Below are 14,759 nucleotides of genomic sequence, written 5' to 3'. Positions count from 1 at the left end.
CAAAATGAATCCTTATAATCAATTTTTTTTATAAATTACTAAAATATATTGGCATGTGCTATCAGTGTTTCATATTTCAGTTATAATCCTATAGATCTAGATAATGAGAATTGTCAGGGTATATGAAATGCAGCCACATCCCAGCCAGGCTTGAATAATCCATCCTCGCCAAGTGTTCACATTTAATACAGTGTCTGCTACGGGATACTATTCAAGAGAAGAAACTGTGATTTTTCTCCTTCCTTAAGTCCAAAGATGCTGACCCCAGTTTTAGCATCCTGATCATGATCAGTTTATTCACCACAGACCATAAAATCTGCCTGCATCTTCTGTGAAAGTCGTTTTAAGCCATGAGTTGAAAGTGGCACCAGATAACGAGGTGCATCTTCTTGAGTGACTGTAAATCTGAGTCACCTTCCTGGCCTTATTATTCTTAACTTTAGTCACCTCTTCCAAGATGACAGCCTCCCACTCTCCTGCCAGTTTTCCATTCTCATCTAATTTGTGCCTTTGATATTCTCAGTTTTTATTGCTCTACCATTGCCAGCAATGTATTCAGCACCCTGGGACCAAAATTTTGAAATTCCCTCAGTGTACACGTCTGTCTATCTTTCTACCTTTATCTTCTCCAAGAAATTTCTGAAAACCTCCCTCTTTGACCAAGTTCACCACTCTTCTGTCCTTATGTGTCGTGATGTCAAATTTTGTTGGATAAAGCTTCTCTGAAGAAGCCTGGGATGATTTATTACATTAAAGATATGTTGTCAAACAAACAGGTAAAGATGAACTTAATCTACTTAACCTACCCATGGTAAACTCGGGCAGCACAGGCACGTGGGATGTAGTTCTCAGATCCAGTGTTGAAGGACCTCACTCTCCACCAATCACCTTCTCTGGAAAGATAAAGAGAGTAACATCAGAGGAATATCCTTTTTTTTATTCATTCCCATCCATAATTGCCCAGAGCAAAGTTTAGAGTCAAACACTTTGCTGTCTGGAGTCACATGTAGACCTGACTGGGTAAGGGTGGCAGATTTCTTTCCCTAAAAGGGACTAGGGAACCAAATAGGTTTTTCCCAACAGTTGGCAATGGTTTCATGATCATCGTTAGACTCTTAATTCCAGACTCTTCTTTTTTTTGGATTCAAATTCCATCATTTGCCATAGTGGGTTTCGAATCTGGGTCCCCAAAATATTACCCGGGTCTCTGGATTAACAGTCCAGCAATAGTATCCCTGTGCTGTGACATCCCTAGTGCAATGAAGAAAGGGAAAGCAGTTGTCAGGTTATTCAATATTATCATATCAATCTTGGCTAAGCAGTAACACATTCAATGTATCAGAGTGCCGCAAGCTCCAAATCCCACTGTGGAGGTTTAAGGACATAATCTGGGCTGAGACTTCAAGTGCAGCGCTGAGGGAGTGCCATACCACTGCAAATGCAATCTCTTGTGGAGATGGAAACACAAAGGAAACAATGGACAGAAAAAGACTGTCAAGCTTCTAGCAGTGGGTGTGGGTGCCAAACCCACCAGCAGCTATGTGGTAGCATGATAAATTATTTTAACAAAATTAAAAATTAAGGCCAAACCAGGGTATAAAAGTCTAAAAAAATTTAGTTTTAAATTTAAACTAGCCTAATAGCAACAGGTATTTTGAACAAGTACCTGTCAGTCTAAGAAACATTCTCTCATCTTTTCATATTACTTGAAGAAAGCAGGAAATTTTCCCTTTTTTGAGATTCATCTCTCAAGCAATGCAATAAAATTATAGAGTATCTCATACAATTTGACTGGTATGAACAGAATGTATTTATTTCAAGCTGGCAGAGTGCATGCATTGTTGGCAATATTTCAGAAGTATTTCATTTGCTGAGATATTTGAGTATGTGATAGGTGTTGTGGAAGTTCAAGTTATAGCTCATTTTTTACAGAGAAAGTAATGAAGCTCCAGATTTGGATCATAAGATGAATCAAACTGTTAGAGTTTTCAACTTAATAATGAATCATGAATTTTTTTTTACTGGTATGAAAATCTGGAATTTCCAGCTGTTTAGATGCAGCAGAAGGATAGCATTACATTGCTTTTTTTCCCTGAGTGAAATTTGCATGCAACTGACTTCATGTCAGTTTCATGTCAAAGTTTCACCATGACAATTTCCTCAATTCTTTGCACCATTTGGAGATATGTACCGTCTGACCCTTTGGATTTGACTTCTCTGTAACTTTAGTAAAGCGAACACAAACAGGACATGATAGCTAAGCCACTTTCAAATACATTCCTTTACCTTTGCATAGAATCAGAGTCACAGAGTCATATAGCATGGAAAGCAGACCATTCAGTATAACCAGACAATGCCAAACATAATCCCAAACTAAACTAGTCCCAACTGCCTATGCTTGGCCCATATCCCTCCAAACGTTTCCTATTCATGTATTTTATCCAAATTGTAACTGTACCTGTATCCACCACTTCCTCTGGAAGTTCATTCCACATACAAACCATGCTGTGTAAAAAAAAAGTTACTCCTCATGTCCTTTTTGAAATCTTTCTCCTCTCACCTTAAAAATGTGCCCCCAGTCTTGAAATTCTCTACCCAAAGGAAAAGACACCTGCCATTCACCCTGTCAAAAACCCATCATAATTTAAAATGTCCTCTATAAGGTCACCCCTCAAACTCTAACACTCCAGTGATAAAGGTCCCAGCATATCCTATAATTCAAACCTTCATTCCTGGCAACTTCCTCATCTTCTTTTGCTCATAGTGAGGGAGACATTTGCCACAGAATACAGCCTGTGGCAAGAACCTGAACATGGAGACTTTTAATATGGAAAAGCTATTGTGCTGTAGCTATTACATGGATAGCTGATCGTAAGATTATTCCACTCTTGCCCCTGCCATAGATATATCATGAGGATTTGCAGGTTTTTGACAATGCTATGAACACATGTTTCATGGGCATCCAGTCTCATGTAGGACTTGAACCCAGAGCTTCCAGTCAGAAGTAGGAACACTACCTACTGTACCATAAGATCGACTCACTCTCCACAGCAGCATTCTTCGACAATATGATTAACTGAGAGCTACAGCAAAGAGACTGAGCAGAAGGCCCTTTATGATTATTTTTCACAATCTACTCATTGCCAATGTATGGTGTTTAATAGCTGTTATTTGACTTCTCTATATGGCCAAGGCAGATTTATTCAGATCTCCATTGCATTTTGACATTGCATATCAAATGAAGCAAAACATTTAATAAAACCTTTTAAACAGAAATAACGTATTCAAAATAAGGAGGCAAAATAACACACATGGGTGCACACTTGCTTTGTGTGAAATAGGGTGAGGTTGATGGGTCTGTTGCCTTTTTGAGCAATGTGCCAAAAAATAATTTTTTCACCAAGTGCAGCTCTCATTTTTTCAAGCCTGTATTGAAAGTGCAGCAACTCTTATAACTTCAGGACACATTGATTTCAAAAACCAACTGTTCAATGCCCTTTACAGGATGAATTGTAGGAAGTGATCTTGAAAGCGCTAATGATGATTAGCATTATTTTCTATAGTAATCAGTCATGTCTACAAACTGACAAGTACATATAAAACACTCTAATTCCTGAGAAATGTGTTGATTTGCCAGAATTCAGCAGGGGTTGGAAAAGAAGGTGAAGTACAGTCCTCTGTTTCTATCAAGGATGAGTAGGAGAAAACAACTGAGCCATTTTCACTCTTGATTAATATCCAGTAAACCATGAAGACAGCACTGATGAAGAGTCAGCTGGACTCGAAATGTTAGCTTTCTCTCTCTCCATGCTGCCTGACCCACTGTGATTTCCAGCATTTTTTTTTGTTTTCAGTACAAATTCCAGCATCTTTAGTAATTTTCTCCTCCAGTATACCCTGACTGACAACAAGTATACAGGCTCATGTGTTTTTATAATCTGTCTGTATGTGTGGCTATGTGTGAGCTTACATTAGCACCACAACGTTGAGTGTTTAAATGGCTTCATTCACCCCGAAGCCACCATGGTGAGATAAGTTGCAGATGATTGAAGACAATCAGATGAAGTTACAATGCCACACCCTGTTTACCTTGCTGTTGGTAGGATTGTACTTACTCTGCTATAATGCGCAGCTTCTCCCCTATCCTGAAGATTGGTTGGCTTATCGTTGCAGGTGGGTAGTCATAGATCATAACAAGCATATCATTGTTGTCTGCTGAAAAAGAGGGAAGTTTCAGTGAAACGAGTAGCTCAAAAAATCTTAACGAAATGATGCCTTAAATATAGTGCCTCCTATTACCTCATGCTGTCCCAAAATGCTTTTAAACCAGTTATTCTTTTGAGAATAATTTAGAAATTAGATAATGTTCATTTGGAAGGATCCATTAGTGACAGAGAGAGAGAGAGAGAGAGACAACAAAAGAGGGGTTAAGAGAGAAGGGATGAGAAAGAGCGTATGTAAGAGAGAGAGAGAGAGAGAGAGGAAAAAAAAATTATATAGCAGTTTTCATGATCAAAGCACTTGGCATCTCCTCAAGTCCGTGTAGTCACTGTGGTAAAGTAGCTGAACTATATGGGTACTTGGAGTTTCCACTCTCTTGGTTAAATATTCAGATGCTGGCAGGTTCTGAGCACTTTCAGATATTGGCTTGCACTGGATTGGTCTGGATCAATGTCATCAGTGTTTGGAGCCTTGAAAGATGTCAAGCTAGGAGGCACTGACAAGACTGGGGTTTGATGAGTGCAAGCAAAAGGGTTGGGGGGTGTGGGGGCTTTGGCTTGAAAAGCCATGGGGGGAGAATAAGCTGGGGAAGAGCATAAAACCTTGGAGGGGGCACTGAGGTGGTGAAGCCACAGGCCTGTTAACAAGGAGACCCAGTGCCAATCTGTCCATCTACCTCCAAACCATGCAGAGAAAGCTGCTGGTCCCGGCCACATGGATTGGGCCTATCCCATCAACACTTAAATCTCTTCCAAGAGGGGAAGTGAGGCTCAAAGGGAGGAGGGGGCTGTAGTGATGAGTTGAGGTAAGGGCTCATGCCTGAAACGTCGATTCTCCTGCTCCTTGGATGCTGCCTGACCTGCTGCACTTTTCCAGCAATATATTTTCAGCTACTAATGCAGAGGCTAGGCCTAGCTACCAATGGCTGTGGTTCAAAGACAATATCAGCTTTTGCTCAGTTAGTACAGCTCTGCACTCAGCCCTGGAGTTCATGTGTTCAAATCCAGCCCCCTACTGACATGCATGTGAACAAAGATTCTCAAGAAAAAATCCCAAAGCAGCCACAAGTTTAGTTTTCGGGGAATTCCAGAAAGTTCTTAAAGGCCAACAATGCCTACGAAAAGTTTGTCTGGCTCCACCTTAAAAATGTCCAATGAATGCCCCCTGCCTCACTTCCACTGCCTTCTGATGTGTCACACAACCCTCTGAGACAAAATATTCATCGTCATCTCTGTCCTAAAAGGATAATGTGTAATTTTAAAACAGTGCCTTATAGTTTTTAGACAACTCCAGAAGATTCCTGCAGATCAATAATGCCCAACAACAGCAGCACTCAAAATGCAGCTGAAGGCCAGTACAGCTGTTTCAATGTTTCCACATGACCTTTCCCTGTAGCTCTGAGTTTTTAATCCATAATCTATTTGGGTTTGAAATCTTCCAAGAGCTTTGATTCAGCTCTATTCTTTCTCTATCCCTTGCAGTTCAAGAAGAGAAAGCTAAGAACATTCTAGGAAGCAGGACTGTCTTAACGTCAGTAGAATCTAATTAAAATGTCTGTCCTACCGGACTGAGGTGGGAGACGGCTATTGATTTCTGCACTGTCTAGATTAAGGACAGAATAAAAGCCAGAGTATCCATCCCTGAACATTACCCAACAGCCTCAACTGGAAGGGTAATTCTGAACATATTAGTGGGTGGCATGGTGGCTCAGTGATTAGCACTGCTGCCTCACAGCACCAGGTTCCCAGGTTCAATTCCAGCCTTGGGTGACTGTGGAGTTTGCACATTCTTCCCGCGTCTCCCACAGTCCAAAGATGGGCAGGTCAGGTGAATTGGCCATGCTAAATTTCCCCATAGTGTTAGGTGCATTAGTCAGAGGAAAATGGATCTGGGTGGGTTACTCTTCGGAGGGTCGGTGTGGACTGGTTGTGCCGAAGGGCCTGTTTCCACACTGTAGCAAATATAATCTAGTTGTGACTTTTGGGTTTACGCATGATGACATGATTTTGCTAGCACCACTGCCCAAATTCACACAAGCAAGGAACTAAAGTCCAAGGAACTGCATTCTTCATAAAGAATACAGATTATCAATATTAAGAAACACTAAGATTTTGGGAAAGTGCACTTCATGGCACACAAATGTTCTGAATGGCATATTTGAAGTAAAAGTTCACCACGCTGAAAACTCTAAATGCGGACATGTTTCTTAGCACTCTCTGGCAAAGCATTCTTGCAAGTTGCCAATGACAAAATGTTGTGCAGGATATTTTTCCCAAATGAATATTTAGTGAGTTACAAAAATACTTCAGCTTCCAAACAAAAACCTATATGTGTATGAACATAACAAAATGTCCCAAGGTTCTTCACAGGAGTATTATAAATCAAAATGGCAGAAAATAAGGTGTACCCAAGTACATATTCATTTATTTGCTTCATCATTGAGGTCTACATCTCATACCTGTAAGAGATTCTTGAACATCTGATTCTTTCTCAGTGGCTGCAGACTTCAAGGTGTTCCCCATGTCTTAATTCTCAGTCCTTGTGTTTAAACACTGTGAGCTGAAAGAAAACAATATTCTAAAGAGTCAGACTGATCTCAAAATGTTCACTCTGTCTCCACAGATGGTGCCAGAACCTGCTGAGGTTCTCCAGCAGTATCTGGGTCTGTTCCCAACATCTGCAGCATTTTGCTTTTATTTGCAAAGTTATTCCTGGTTCCCTATGTTGATCCCTCAAACAACATTTGAGACAAATAGATTTTCTGGACACATTTCTAACCACGTTCACCATTTTAAAAAAATGTTGGTGGATTAGTATATGAGACCAACACAACTGAAGCAAAAACAGAAGTCCCAATGTTTTTTCAAATTTCCAATGAGTGAGGTGACATGGTAGCATAGTGCTAATGTCATTGAGTTAGTAATTCAGAACCTCAGTTCATGTTCTGGGCCACATAAGAAATCTGGAATAAATAACTAACCTGATGGTGATTGCGCAACCACTGGCAATTATTGTAAATCTCCATCTGGTTCATTCATGTCCTTTAGGGAAAGAAATCTGCCATCCTTAACTGGTTTGGTCTACTTGTGACCCCAGACCTATAGCAATGTAGTTGACTCTTAACTGCCCGATGGGCAATAAACATTGGCCTAGCCAATGACACACATGTTGTATGAGTGAATGAATAATATGTTTTAAAATCCCTTGCTCTCTGGGATTTTCTGTGAATGTTAGAGTTAGAGATTTTGGACAATTTCATGGAATTTTCCTGAGTAGTTACTCAGAAATTAGAGTAGGAGTTTTCTGTCGATCATATCCTGGGTAATTACAGAACTGTTGGCCTATCCCCGCCAACACTCTCAATAATCCTTTCAATTTCCAGACTTGAGCCAACTACCTGCCTGAACTCTAATTATCCCTTACCAAACACCCCATCTGATTAACGCTTAATCTGACCCGACCAGACTAGAGCTGGCCTGATGTGACTAACCCTCGAATTCAATGAGAACTCCACCCTGACCCCACTACCATCTGCCACCCTACTCACCTCCCACTTCATCCACCTGACAATTCTACCTAGTTATCCCCTTACCCAGTTACCACCCTAACCAATTATTTTAACCAACAGACCCACTTAATTATTCATCCACTGACCTTACTATTGACATTCACACTGATAATATAAACTTAGATTACAGCAGCTCGAGTTAGAAATAAAATGAGGAAATCCTCAATGGTGGAATTCTTGGAAACCAGAGTTCTTAAGTACACTTTTCCTCCCTTCCATGTCACCTTAACTACATTACTCCCAGTTTGTTTGCAAAATAAAGAATAAGTAATTTACATATGTACGACTGTTACTCAAAACATTTCAAAACTAACCAACTGACCTTTAGAGCCAGCCATTGTCCTGATGTAAGTGGGATTTTAGGGGAAATTTTCTTTCTCCATAAACTGATCATGTCCTTTGTGAAACAAGTTCTGATAATTGCAAACTATTTGTGTTCCACCTTGTGTTCATGACATTAAGGTAATTTGGCATTATTCAAGATGTCAGTCTTGACTGTCAAGCCTGAGTCAGAAGCTTGTAGCTTTGGGTTTCACTGTAAAGACTAGTGCAAAATCTAGATTGACAGTTCAGTACAACACTGAAGGAATGCCTCACTATCAGAGGTGTCATCCTACAGATGAACTTCAGACTGTGATTTCTTTTCCAACTGTTGTAAAGAACCCCTTGAAGAAGAACATGTGAGTTTTCCAAAGGCCAATGTTTGTCCCTCAACACACAGTCACTGAAATAAATGATTTGTCTATAATGTCATTGCTGTTAACTCTCTGTGAGATACTGCATTTCCTACATTATAGTGGCAGCATATAAAAACTGCTTTGGGATGTTGTTAGGCCATAACAGGAATGTATTAATGCAAATCATTTCAACCCTTTCTATTAATTAACGTAGGAAATAGAAATATTGCATTGGTACAGTAAAACATGTTCTTCCAGTATCAAAGTTTGAGATAATTTGTTGACATACTTCAAATGAATTATTAAAAGGATTATCCATTCAGCGCTTCTGGCTAGAGATCGTTGCAAAAGTTTCAGCTTTGTGTTTGTATTGAAGTTTTGACTCCCTCCTCATTGAGGATAGGAATATTTGTGGAGCTACTTCCTCCTGCTAATTACTTATTGTCCACCATCATTCATGGATGGATGTGGCATGGCTGCAGAACTTAGATCTGATCCGTTGGCAGTGGGATTGCTTAGTCATATCTATCACATGCTGTTTATACTGCTTGGCATACAACGTTAGAAAGCACACGACACCAGGTTATAATCCAACAGGTTTAATTGGAAGCACTAGCTTTCGGACCTTCGCTCCTTTATCAGGTGGTTGACGACGGAACAGCACTCTGAAAGCTAGTGCTTCCAATTAAACCTGTTGGACTATAATCTGGTGTTGTGTGATTTTTAAATTTGTACACCCCAGGCCAACACCGGCATCTCCAAATCATGGCATACAAAGGTAATGAAGAAGAGTCAATATGGTTTGGTGACATTTAAGTCATGTGTAGCCAATTTATTGGAGTTCTTTAAAGCTGTAACATACAATGTGGATATGAGAAATCTAATGCTATACCTGGATATCCAGAAGGCAATGTACACAGTGCCATATAAAAGGTAACTGCAAAAAGTGGACGGGGGAGGAGGGACGTGATGAGCAGGAGTCTGTGCTGGAGCCTCAACCTTTTACAATTTGTATCTATGTCTTAAATGAGAGACATAAAGGAGCACAGTTAATGTGAGGGAAATTACACTTCAGTGAGTATGTCTGGGAATTTTGTTCGAAGTGGGAATTCAGCACAGAGGAGGAAGAGGTGTTTTAAGTGTGTTTTATTGTGAAAAGACTCCAGAGCAAGAGATGAGTGGGAGAAGTTAAAAAGTGTGGATTAAGAGGCTGACCTGTGAGATCATTGGCAGAGTGACATCATGAACCACAGTATAATGTGAGTGCAGGGAGAGAGCTGATTACTGAGTAGGACTGGTGAACATTTCTAGTCATTTAAAGACTTCACTTTGTGTTTAGATCGCAAGTGTTTTATCCTTTGACTTAAAGAGAGTTTTGAGATTGATTCTGATGTTTTAAAAAAAGTACAATAAAATGTAACAAAGAAGAATATCAGAGTAACTAGTTAATAAACGAAATAAATTGGGAAAATGATGGCAGGATGGGGGATGTGTTGCTGTTACAGCATGTGGGAGCTGCTGGACACAGCTGTGAATGAAGACATCTGTGCTAAGTATTTGCAGTGTGAGGAAATTCGAGTCTGAGTTGAAGAGCTGAAGCCCAAATTGCAGACATTGTGTATTTTAGGGAGGGGGAGAAATGACAATCTTACTCCAGGTGGTGGTCACCCCCTTCTTATTAGGTAATTCAGCTTTGGTATGTGATCTGGGCAGAGGGTGTTACTGCAGGATGAGAAAGGTATGTGAACCCTGAGCTTAACTTTCGAGGAGCCTCAGACCCTGCTATTATCCAACAGTCACGAGGTTATTACAAACTGTGAGGACAAGAGTGGGGACTGCAGAGAGGATAGACAAAATGGCCATGGTATCTTGAGACAGGGAGCCATTTAAGTGGGTGAAGAGAATCGGAATGTGGTGGTAGGGGCCAGTATAATTACAGAATGGAAGCTGTTCAGCTTTGAGTTTAAGATTCAATGGTCTGCCAGTGCCAGGGTAAAGGGCATCTCCTCAGGGCAGGAGAGGAACTAGAGTGGGAGAGGAGGGATCAAGTTTATCCTTAGTGGTACCAACAAAATTGATAGAAACTAGAAAATAGCTTCTGCTGAAAGAATTTGAATGGTTAGGAGTTAAATTGAAAAGCAGAACTACCAAGACATTAACCTCTGGATTATGATCTTAGCCACAGGAAAACTGACATAAAGTGAAGAAAGTCAAGGAGTTAAATACATTGGTGTGAGAGAAATGGGTTTCAGTTCATCTAGCACTGAGACACTTTCTGGGGTAGAATGGATCTGTTCTCATCAGATAAGCTTCACTTAAACACTGCTGAGACCATTATTCTGGAGAACAGGGTAACTAGGGCTGTAGAGAGAGATTTAAACTAAACAAAAGGTGGAGTGTCAAGAGTGTGGTGCTGGAAAAGCACAACAGGTCAGACAGCATCCGAGGAGCAGAAGAATCAATGTTTCAGGCATAAGCTCTTCATCAGGAATCAATGGGCTTATGCCTGAAACATCGATTCTCCTGCTCCTCGGATGCTGCCTGACCTACTGTGCTTTTCCAGCACCACACTCTTGACTCTGATCTCCAGCATTTGCAGTCCTCGCTTTCTCATAGAAGGGTGGAGAGCTCTGGAAAGGAGATATGTAGACTTACAAAAACAAGGATCAGAATGACAGCATTGGTGGGGAGCTATTTAGGTAATAACAGTGGAACAGGAAGGGATAGAGTGTATAAACATTTTTAAAAATTGGTTTAATGGGGGTAAAAGGGCAAAACTATGGCTCTTTATTTAAATGCATATAGTATTCCGAACAATATAAATTAATTATCAGCTCAAATAGTGGTTAATGGTATCAACTTACAGCATAGCTAAAAGGGTATCAAAACTTCGTAGTAAATATTCAGTGATATGTGAATGTTCAAAAGAGAAGGCATGAAGGGAAGGGTGTTGGGGTAGCTTTATTAGTACAAGAATATCTATGATAATAAGAAATTATGTTGAATTGGAAGATGTAGAATCCTTATGGATAAAGTTAAGAAATAATAGGGGAAGAAGACACAGACGGGAGTATTTCATCAGCTCCATAATAGTAGATATATGGTAAAACAGAAAACAAATGAGGACATGTAAAATGATAGTACATTAAACATACTGACAATCTTCATTGACACTTGGAAAATCAAAAAGGCAGAGGCAGCTATGGAGAAGAATTCATAGAGTGTATTCAAGAAGTTATCTAGATAAATATGTTGTGAATCCAACTAGGGATCAAGTTACTTTGAATTTGATAAAGTGTAATGAAGCAGGTTTAATTCAGTCAGAGCAAAATATCTCTGAGGAAACAGTGACCATAACATAGCATTCAGTTTGAGACCGAAAAGGTGAGAAATTACTTAAAATTAAGGTAATTACATAAGAATAAAGAACAAAGGCTGTGGTGGACTGGGAAAGGGGTTTCTGAGAAAAGGCAGTTGAGGAACAACACCAGATGTGTCAGAAAATAGTTAATAAAAGACATCAAAGACACATGTCAATGAGGAAGAAGAATTGTAAGAAGGGGTGAAACAGTCATGCTAACTGCAAAAATTAGGATAACACCAAATTGAATGCAAATACATATATCAAGGCAAAAATTAGTGGTAAGTGAGAGAATTGGGAATGTTTTTAAAAGCAACAAAGGGTGACCAAAAATAATTAAAGAAAGAGAAAATAAACTTTGAGGGTAAACTAGCAAGTAATGTAAAAACAGATAGTGGGAATGTCTTTAAATATAGAAAATGGAATAGCAAGGACAAAGTGAATATAGACCCCTCAGGTCATGAGGATGTTGAAAAATGAGTGGGGAGCCAGAAATGGCAAAACAGTTGAAGAAGTTCTTTGGATCAGTCTTCTCAGTAGAAATTCAAAAATTTGCTAAATAATCAAGGACAAACAAACAAGAGAAAATAAATATAATACCTAACACTAGAAAATGAAATGGACTAGGGAAAGGAATGGAAATAAAAGGCTGATACCTATCCTGGATCTGATAAGTTTCATTCAAGGGTATTAAAGAAAATAATGACAGAAACGATGGATGCAATGATAGTAATCTTCCAAGAATCGTCAGATTCTGGAAAAGTCACTGACGGTTATAAAACTGCCAATGTAACACCTTTATTCAAAAAGGGAGACAAAAACAGATAATGATAGGCCAGTTAGCTTAATATCTGTCAATTGGTAAAATATTGCAGTCTATACTAGAGCATTGAGAAACACATAATCAAGCAGAATCAGCATGTCTTTACAGAGTGAAAGTAAGCTGCAGTGAAGGAATAAAAAATTTACAAATGGATATGGATTGATTAAGTGAATGGGCCAAATTTTGGCAGATGGAGTTCAATAAGAATATGTGTGAGGTTATCCATTTTGATCAGAAGAATAAGAATGCAAGTTATTATTTAAATGTAGAGAAATTTCAAAATGCTTCAGCGCAGAGGCATCTGGGTGTCCTCATGCATTAATCTCAGAATCCTAGTATGCAGGTAGAGAAGGTAGTAAGGAGGGCAATTTATTGCTAAAGGTATGGAGTATAAAAGTTGAAATGTGTTGCTGTAACTGTACAAGACATTAGTGAGACCCCAGCTGGACTACTGCATACAGTTTTGGTACCCTTACTTGAGGAATTGGATAGTTCAGAGAAGATTCACCAGATTGATTCCAGAGAGATTTAACAGGTTAGGCTTATATTCTCTGGAGTTTAGAAGACTGAGAGGAGATCTAATTGAGCTATGTAGGGTGCTATAGGAGGTTGACAAAGTTGACACAGAGCAGATGTTTCCTTTTGTGGGGAAATCTGGAATAAGAGGCTAAGTGGTGGCAGATTTAAAACAGAGATGAGAAGGAATTACTTCTCTGAAAAGGTTGTGAATCTGTGGAATTCACTACCCAGAGTATTGATGGTGCCAGGACACTGAATAAATTTAAGTAGGAGATAGACAGATTTTTAATTAGTAAGGGGATAAAAAGTTATGGGGAAAATGGAGTTGAGATCTGACTGCAGCATGATATAGGAAAATGTAAAATTGTTCACTCTGGCAGGAAGAACAAAAAAGCGGAGTATTACCTAAACTGACGGCTGCAGAATTCTGAGGTGTGGAGAGTTTCAAATTTTCTAATGAATAAGTCACATTAATATGCAGACACAGCCAGTAATTAAGATGGCTAATCAAATCATTGTGACAACAGGAATTGAATATCTAATTAAGAAAGCTATGCAAGGCAATGTTGAGACCTGGAGCGTCAAAGGCAGCAAGTAAATTGGACCACCTCTACTTGCAAGTTCCCCTCCAAGCAACTCACCAACCAGATTTGGGTCTATACTCATTCTTTCACTTTGGCTAGGTCAAAAGACTGGAATTCCCTGAAAACTTTCTGGGTGCCAGTATCCCAATGGAATGTAATTTTTAAGGAGGCAGCTTGTTTTCTCAAGGGCATTTAAGAAAGCACAATAGAAGCTGGCATTGCTAGTAATGGCCACGTCATTAAAAACTTGCCCCTCCAAGAGAATGATTAGTCAGCTGCGACTTTTTAAAGAAGCAAAAATAAATGTACCTTTTATTTGTCGGTCACTGTCTACATCTTCAAATCAACAGTTTATACTTCAGTAAGTGGGGCAAATGCTCCCTAACTTCTGAAAGGAATCCCATTGGCTCTCTAGTATTGGGAGTCTCTCCTGATTAAATGGTCAGTCTGCTCACAGCTTTTAATTGGTTATGGATTTGAAATTGCAGTGGGCCTGCTTAAAGAACACCATGCAGTGTGTTTAATCAACCTTTTGGATATTTTATGGTACACCTCCAAAGCAACTGGCATTTAACCCCTAGGCCTCTGGCCCAGAGGTTGAGTCTATTACCCCTGTACCAGTATGACTGAGACTGCCTTTCATCTGAAGCATTTTCTCTCACTTTTAATTGATCATTCAGCCACTTTATTCTGTTTTTCTCTTGATATGGCTTGCGAGTGCACTAAATGTTTGAAGTGGATATGTGTTCTGTTTAGCTTCGCCCTATTAAGTGCAAACACGAAGCAAGACCAATAAAGGAATATTTCTCTTGTCAAGGTCATTCTGAGGAATTATTTTCGAGAAGAATGGATTGATAATTGTTTGTAAGTTGTTTATTTCTAGTCTAGTATGTAGATCACACTGTCCTGTTGTGCAATACATTATGACTTGCACAATTCCAGATTTACGCAACCAAACTTTCAAGGCGGAACGTTGCTGCATGTCTGACTGTGCTATACCTGACCT

The 14,759-nt window shown here is 39.5% G+C and overlaps 2 protein-coding genes across 10 annotated transcripts in view; one reads left to right on the top strand and one right to left on the bottom strand.

Annotated features, from left to right (window-relative positions):
• The window catches only part of sla1a (Src like adaptor 1a), a 241,687-nt gene that overhangs the window by 8,521 nt on the left and 218,407 nt on the right, over positions 1–14,759 (bottom strand). For 7 of the 9 annotated variants that reach the window (XM_072569997.1, XM_072570001.1, XM_072569996.1 and 4 more), the window contains 3 exons: positions 6,680–6,780; positions 4,116–4,215; positions 807–893 (listed from right to left, as the gene is read on the bottom strand). In XM_072569997.1, the coding sequence (XP_072426098.1) occupies positions 807–893; positions 4,116–4,215; positions 6,680–6,743 (251 nt within the window). In that variant the 5' untranslated portion in view covers positions 6,744–6,780. The remainder of the gene's footprint in view (positions 1–806; positions 894–4,115; positions 4,216–6,679; positions 6,781–14,759) is intronic. The other 2 variants (XM_072570003.1, XM_072570002.1) reach the window with 1 other exon arrangement.
• The window catches only part of tg (thyroglobulin), a 366,459-nt gene that overhangs the window by 169,914 nt on the left and 181,786 nt on the right, over positions 1–14,759 (top strand). The gene's annotated exons all lie outside the window — the stretch shown is intronic.

The sequence above is a fragment of the Chiloscyllium punctatum genome, chromosome 5, assembly GCF_047496795.1.
Source record: "Chiloscyllium punctatum isolate Juve2018m chromosome 5, sChiPun1.3, whole genome shotgun sequence".
NCBI classification, from domain to species: Eukaryota; Metazoa; Chordata; class Chondrichthyes; order Orectolobiformes; family Hemiscylliidae; genus Chiloscyllium; species Chiloscyllium punctatum.
Note: the sequence above shows the minus strand (reverse complement) of the source record. Positions and strands in the feature narration are given on the sequence as shown.